Source organism: Chiroxiphia lanceolata, chromosome 4 (assembly GCF_009829145.1).
Source record: "Chiroxiphia lanceolata isolate bChiLan1 chromosome 4, bChiLan1.pri, whole genome shotgun sequence".
NCBI lineage: Eukaryota > Metazoa > Chordata > Aves > Passeriformes > Pipridae > Chiroxiphia > Chiroxiphia lanceolata.
Window position 1 is genome coordinate 173221 of NC_045640.1, and position 7735 is coordinate 180955.

At 67.6% G+C, this 7735-nt stretch overlaps 1 protein-coding gene across 1 annotated transcript; it reads left to right on the plus strand.

Moving 5' to 3' along the window:
- Positions 1-315: 315 nt before the first annotated feature.
- PCGF1 (polycomb group ring finger 1) lies at positions 316-3282 on the plus strand. Its single transcript, XM_032686393.1, is given in 8 exon segments — positions 316-412; positions 937-1041; positions 1141-1293; positions 1918-1987; positions 2087-2194; positions 2435-2555; positions 2641-2721; positions 3130-3282. Coding segments are annotated over 8 exon segments (756 nt in total). The 5' UTR covers positions 316-342; the 3' UTR covers positions 3178-3282.
- The last annotated feature ends 4453 nt before the right edge of the window (positions 3283-7735 follow it).

Below are 7735 nucleotides of genomic sequence, written 5' to 3' on the forward strand. Positions count from 1 at the left end.
CTCTGATTGGTGCGGCGGCTGCTGCCTGTCAAGAGAGCACCCCCTCGCTATTGGCCATGGCTATTAGGAACACCCTCCCCCAGAGCACGGCAGGTCCGGCGGCGGCGTCTCCCTGCGGGTCCCCCGGTCACGGACAAGTCTGAGGGGTCCCGGATCCCGTTCGCGGACCGTGGCTAGGAGTCACCACCGGGGCGAGCCCACGCTGCCCCACTCTACGCGACGCGCGGAGCACGCCGGGAGTTGTAGTCCCGTCGCTCGCCGCGGCCCCGCCCCGAACCCGGAAGTGCGCGGGGCCACAGGCGGAGGCGGCTCTAAGATGGCGTCGCCTCCTCAGGGGGCCCGATGGCCATCGCCATGCGGCTGCGGAACCAGCTCCAGGCCGTCTACAAGATGGACCCGCTGCGGAACGAGGCGAGCGGCCGCATCGGGAGGCGGGAGGCACCGGGAGGAGGCGGCGGCGGCAACGCCGGGGCCGGCGAGGGCGAGGGCGGAGGTGCCGCGGTGCCGCCGCTGGGGGCGCTGTGAGACCGAGGGGCGGGAGAGGGGGCGGGGCCTGGGAGAGGGGCGGGGCCAAGGGGCAGGGCCGGGCACTGGGCTGGGGGGACCCGCGACCCCCCAGGTCCCCAAAGTCCTGTTTTATGGCAAAATAAGCGAAGACGGAGGACCAGCCTCCCAAAATCTTGTTTTCTGGAGTAATGTAGGGAATATGTAGGGCCAGCCCCCCCCAAAATCCTGTTTTATGGCATAGTAAGGGAAGACGAGGGGGCAGCCCCCCAAAATCCTATATTCTGTCATAACTAGGGAAGACAGAGTGGCCTGCCTCTCAAATCCTGTTTCCTGACACAATAAGGAACAGCAGGAGAGCCTCTGTGAGCCGGAGGATTTCCAAGTGAAAGGATCTCAGGGGGCTCTGGGTGACGGGTGATGTGTCCCTGCAGGAGGTGAAGGTGAAGATGAAGGAGCTGAACGAGCACATCGTGTGTTTCCTGTGTGCTGGGTACTTCATCGACGCCACCACCATCACCGAGTGCCTGCACACCTGTGAGTGCCCTCACCTGCCCCCGGGGGGCGTGGGGCTGCACGCCTGTGATTGCCATGGGGTGCAGTCCCGGCCCCACCCCAACCTGTCCCTGTCCCCAGTCTGCAAGAGCTGCATCGTGAAGTACCTGCAGACCAGCAAGTACTGCCCCATGTGCAACACCAAAATCCACGAGACGCAGCCGCTGCTCAACCTCAAACTGGACCGGGTCATGCAGGACATCGTCTACAAGCTGGTGCCCGGCCTGCAGCACAGTACGGGGGGCAGGGGGCACAGGGGGGCACAGGGGGGCACGGCCTGCAGCACAGTATGGGGGAACAGGGGGGCACGACCTGCAGCACAGTATGGGGGGCACAGGGGGCACAGAGGGGCACGGCCTGCAGCACAGTACGGGGGAACAGGGGGGCACAGGGGGACACGGCCTGCAGCACAGTACGGGGGGCAGGGGATCCTGTAGGGATGAGGGATAAGTGCCAGGGCAGGGAGGGCTGTGGGGCTGGGGATACAGAGGGAGGGAGGGAGGGATGGGGATGTGGGAGGGAGAGTTGGGGGTGCAGTGGGAGGGATGGGGGCATGGCAAGGAAGGATGGGAGGCACAGGAGACACATGGTGTGGGCACTGGTACCCCATAGTGGAGAGGGAACATGGGAAGAGGTGTGAGGGATGGCAGGATCAGGGACACGTCTGTGAGGGACAGGGATGGGGATGGGGTGGGGACAGGGTACTGGATGGAGACAGGGTTGGGGACAGGGATAAGGTCCCCAACCTCTGGCAGGGGCTTGGTGCAGTGAGAGCATGGGAGGGCTGAGGGCAGCCAGGGACCCCCCTCGGGGGCACACAGGCCCCAGAGGTGTCCCTGAGCCACCTCTCACCCCCAGGTGAGGAGAAACGGATCCGGGAATTCTACCAGTCCCGTGGCCTCGACCGGGACACAGCCCAGCGGTGACGGTGGGCCAGGGGGCACGGGGGGGGCACAGGGGGGCACAGAGGGCAGCCAGCCAAGGTGCTGGGGCCACAGGGGGCTGACTGTGCCCCCCGTGTCCCCAGACACGGGGGGGGTGACCCCATGGGGCTCCCCTACAGCACCTTTGACCACTCACGTGCCCACTATTTCCGCTACGACGAGCACGTCTCTCTCTGCCTTGAGAAGCTGAGGTGAGTCCGGGGGGGCTGCAGCCTCTTGGCAGGGTGGGCAGGGGGCACTGGGCACGGCAGCACCCCAGGCCTCCAGCCCTGAGAGTGGACACGTGTCCCCTTCCCTTCCCCTTGCAGCTCCAGCAAGGACAAGCAAGGCCGTGCTGCAGGTGAGTGGGGGTCCCCACAGCCCCCCGCCGGACTCCCAGCCTTTGCCCCAGGGCTTGCCTGGGTCCCAGGGTTGTGTGGGGTCCTGGCAAGTGCACAGCCCACCGCCCTGCCCTGTCTCTTGCAGCAGAAGTACGTGAGGTGCTCGGTGCGGGCGCAGATCCGGCACCTGCGGAGGGTCCTGTGCCACCGGCTGGGGCTGCCCCTGCAGCACGTGAGTGGGGTCCGGAGGGGTCAGACTCGGGGGTGGTCCTGGCCCCAGGGGGATCCCAGCCCCCCTGACACAGCCCCCTGTGCAGGTGCAGATCCTGTTTGACAACGAGCCCCTCCCTGACCACATGACGATGAAGCAGCTCTGGCTCTCGCGCTGGTTTGGCAAGGTGGGCTTTGGGGGGCGGCAGCCCCCGGTTTGGAGGGGGGCTGGGTGACCCTCCTGGGGGGGCTCAGGGCAGTGCTGGACGAGGGGATTGAGCATGATTGATGTCAGTGGCCACAGTGGTGACCCAGGGGGTCCTTGGCCCCAGGTGTCAGGGGATGTGGAGTCCCTGAAGGGCTTGGCCATGTTCAGGGCACAGCCCTGGGGGAGGGCCCCGCTCCAGGCAGGGGTCCTGGGCCAGGGTTTGGAGTCCTGGGCTGGGATTTGGGGGTCACTGTCCCAGGGGGATCCTGGACTGGAGTTTGGGGTCCCTGTCCCAGGGTGCAGAACCTGGGCTGGGGTTTGGCATCCCTGGGCTGGGGTTGGAGGTCCCTGCCAGGGGTCCCCCAGCCCTGACCCCCCCATCCCACAGCCTGCACCCCTCCTGCTGCACTACAGCATCAAGGACAAGAGGAGGTAGGGGCAGGGGTTGGGTGCTGCCCCCCCCCAGTGCAGCCTGCTCCTGCCCCCCATAACTTATACCACCCTTCGAGTTTATTTTTGGAATAAAATTGTGGAAAACCCCTCCGAGTCCCTGATCTGTCTGGAGGGGCTGGGCTGGGTTTGGGGTGGGAGGCTCTGGGGGCCCCCTCAGTACCAGCACCTCCAGGAGCAGGGGGGCTGCATGGGGGAGGCAGTGCCCCCCAGGTGGGCTCAGCTGAGGGTGTGCTGAGCCATGGGCTGCAGTGTGGGGGCTAGGGGTGCACCGTGGGCAGTGGGGCTGTGATGGGGGCTGGAGGGTTGCAGCTCCCTCCTTCCCCATTCCCCTGCCGTGCAGGGGGGTCTCACAGCCCCTCACCCCCGAGCAGATCGATCCCTGTCACGGCTGCCTGGTGCGTGTCTGGCCCCCGCGGGCCCCCCGTCCTACATAATGAGCCATAACAAAGTCATCGGCCCTTTGATTGCCAGGGTGTCTCGCGGCCCCCCCCCCCGCCCCACACGGCCCTAATTACCCCGGGACAATATTCCGCCATCTGGATCTGCAGCCACGGGCACAGCTGCGGGTGGGGGTCCCGGGGATGGGACCCGCGGTTACGAGGCCCGGTGCTGCGGGAGGAACGGCTGCCGGATCCCGGTGATCCCGGTGATCCCAGTGCTCCCGGTGCTCCCGGGAGCGCAGATCCGGAGTGGCCCTGGCCGCGGCACACGGCTCGGGCCGGGTGATGGGCACCCTCGGGGGGGCGGCCCCCGCTCCTTCCCCCCGGCGCGGTGGTGACAGTACCGGCCGGGCCGGGCGGCTGTCGGGGGTCACTCCCCGCCCTCGCCCCCCCGAGCCGGGCATCCCGTCCCGGGGTGGGACCCCCCGGCCTCGGTGCACGTGGCATCGGGTGCCTGTGCCCACCCCCGGGGGTCGCGCCGTGGCCCGTCCCTCACCCCCCCCGCGCCGGGATCCTCGCCCGGGACCCCCGCCCCGCCGCCGCTGCTGCTGCCGCGGGATCCGGTTACGGCCCGGCCCGGCCCAGCTGTCGGCCATCGCTCAGCGGGCGGGGGCGGCCGGGAACCCCCGCCCAAAGCCCCGCAAGGACGTGCGGGACGGGGTCCCCAATGAGGCTGGAGGGGCGGGGGAGAGAAACTGGGGTCCCAGCCGGGAGGGGGGGATGGGGGTGCGGAATGGAGGTTCCAAATGAGGTTGGAGGGGCAGGGGAGCAGAACGGGGGGCTCAGTGAGGGTGGAGGCTTGGATGGTGTCCCAAACAGAGCTGGAGGGGTGGAGGAGCAGGATGGGGGTCCTAGATGGAACCATAGGGATTGGGGTGCAAGACTAGGTTTGCAACTGAGGCTGGAGGAGGAGGTGCAGGATGGGGGTGCGGGTGGGGGTCTGAACCAAGGCTGGCTGTGGGGGAGTGGACGGTGGGTGGACGCAGGGATGGTGAATGGAGGGATGTGACGGACAGACGGATGCCGGGGTGGTGAGGCGGGGCTGTCCTCATGTCTGTCAGCATGGCTCTGGCAGCCAGTTACAGACGGCAGAGAAGCCCCCCAGAGCCCCCCACGCCCCCCAGCCCTGCACCCCCTCCCTTATCAGCGCCGGCCCTGGAGGCCTAATTCAAACCAACTGCGGGCTGACGTTGGTAAATGAGCCCCCCGCCCACGGCCTGGCCCCAGCGCCTATGGGGGCTGCCCTGGGGGGGGAGATGAGAGCTGGGGGTCCAGCGGGGCAGGGCAAGTGCTGGGAGGGGGTCCTGCACCCCCGAGCTGCAGTCAGGCCAAAGGCCCTTTGATGTGCCCCTGCCCCGTCATGCTCCAAGGGGGCTAATGGCCCCCGGCTCCAGCCCGGCAGGGAGGGAAACCTGAGCCCCCCATCGCCCTGTCCTTAATCTGGGGGGCAGTGGGGGTCCTCAGCTCTACCTGGCAGGACCCGGGCATGGCATGGACCCCCATGACCGGGTGACAGGACCCCCAGGAGCTCCTCGGCCATGTGGGACCCCCAGGGCTCCCACTGGGGATGGTCCCAGGCTGGAGGGTCCCAGTATCTGGATAGGAGGATGGTGACATGGGGATCCTCTGGCCATGCCAAGGGGCTAGAGGTGCAGTACTGGGGGGGCTCAGCAGGAGGGACCCCTCAGAGGACCTCTAAGCCCCCTGACCCCCACAGCCCTGCAGCTGTTGCGCCCCAGGGCCACTGCAGAGTGCCAAGGTGGGGCGCAATGGGGGCACAACACAGCCCAGGGGGACACAGCATCAGCCCTCCCTCCTATGCCAGCATCCCCAAGCGCTGCCCCCTCCTGCCCCTCATTGGGGACTGTCCCTGGTCCCCTCTAAAGCCCCACATAACCCCGCCCCATGGGCACTCACTCTGGGAGTTCCACTCACCCCCAGCCTCTGCCCTGTCCTGGGGATGGGCATGGGGACTGGACCCCAGGCTGCTGAACCCCCCCAGCTGCACTGTGGCCACCACACTCCAGTGGCACCAGCTCCAAACGGCCCTGACAGAGACAGACGAGCAGCCGGCACCTTCACACCCCATTGCCGGCTGAGGGGCAAAGCCCGGGGTCCTGGGGGGCACCGGGATGGGTGGGATGGGCTGGGTGAACATCACAGGGACATGTTACACGGTATTGCCCACACCCCAACCTCCTCCTGCCCTACTGCCCACCCCAAGGTACCCACCGGGTCTGTGGTGGCACACAGCCTTCCCCGTGGTGCCCATCCCATCCCATCCCGTCCCATCCCATCCCGTCCCATCCCGTCCCTATCCCCATCCCCAGTCCCGGTCCCATCCCCACTCCATCCATCCCACCCCATGCCCAGCGGTGCGTGGCACAGGCACGCTGCTCCTGGCTGTCACGGCGGGAATGAGCCGGCGCGGGGACGTTCCCGTAACGAGGCGCCGGTGAGGCTGATGAGAAAATCCAAACGCAATTTAATTCCTGTCACCGCCTGAGCGGCTCTAAATGACGCCGGGGGGTTCTGACGGGCCCACGCTGGCCCCCCCGACCCGCCCGGCCCCACCACGCTGTTCCCTCCTGACCCCTGCCGGCCTCCCCAGCCCCCCCTTCCTGCCCGCTTCCCGCGGATGTGGGCACCGGCGCTGGCACCGGGATGCCCGGCGGCGCGGGAAGGGGGCGGGGGGCACCTTCCTGCGGACGGAGGGGTCGTGGTGGAGCCTGGGAAAGTGCCGCCCCCGGGACCCCAACACCCTCCCCCAGCCACCCGGGGGACACCGGGAGAGCTGGGAGCAGCCCTGGCTGGCAATGGGAGCAGCCGTGGCACCCGGCCATGGTACCTGGCCCTGCTGCCAGCACCCACAGGCCCCCACCACCCGGACCCCAGCCGCTGGGCAGTGACAGGGTGGATGTCACCGGGCACACCCAGCCCCTCTTGGTGCGGGCACGTGGGGCAGCGGGCTGAGGGAATGGGGCCGAGGGCATCCCCTCACCTCTCCTGGTTTATTTTGGCCACTGGAGTTTCCCGCCTTTGTCTGGCAGCTGCAGCCCCCTGGAGCCCCCCCGGCTTCCTGCGTGTCAGCACGGGCAGGGGCATCCACTGTGGGACCACCACCCTGGCACATCCTGGCAGGATGGGAGAACACAGAGGAGGCTCATGGGTGGTAAGGGATGGGACATGGGATGAACATGGGATGGACATGGAATGAACGTGGGATACCTACATGGGGAACAGGTGGGCACAGAGGGCAGGTGTGGGTGCTCTGGAGGTGGTTGCCAGGCTGGCACAGGGACTATGGTTTGCGTGATGGTGCCACAGCGTGGGTATCATGGCATGGTGCCATGGTGTCTGCGCCACGTTGTGGGTGTCAGTGCCATGATGTTGTCCCAGTGCCATGATGCGTGTCCCAGTGCCATGATGCGTGTCCTGGTGCCATGATGAGTATCCTGGTGCCATGATGCGTATGCCGGTGCCACAATGTGGGTGCTGGTGCTGGCAGGGGTCCCAGTGCCGGGTGGGTCCTGGTGCAGCGGCACTCGCTGTCCCGCCATTGTTCCACCCTTTGAAGTCGGCGCTTCCTGGCGGGTTTGTCCCAGCCCGTCTGTGGTGGCGCTTCCCGGCCATAAATCACCCGGCACAGGGGCTCAGTGGCCACGTGCCCGCGGCCATGGCCCGGTGAGGGGCTCCCGCCGAGCCCACCTTCACCTGGGACTTGCCGGGGCAGGGTAAGGACCCACCGGAGCCCCGTGGTGCTGCTGGGATGAACGTCACTGGTGACCCCTTCCCCACAGCCCCCCAGTCCCCACTGACTCCCAGACACGGATAATCCTGGGGTCAGGATTTGGGGCAAACCACGGCAAGATTGGAAGTGCCAATGTACCAGGGCTCAGGAGGATCCCCCCGCTCCCCCTGGCTGCCCCCCTTGCTCTGAGTCTTCCGCCCGGGCCCAGTGCCGGCGGCGCGGCCGTTCCCTCCGCTATTCCCAGCGTTTCCTGGGGTTTATTGTCTTCCCCTCCCTGTCCCACCTTCCTCGCAGGAAGCCCTCGATCCCGCGGGGCCGGCGGCTCCATTACCAGCAGGACTCCAGGCTCC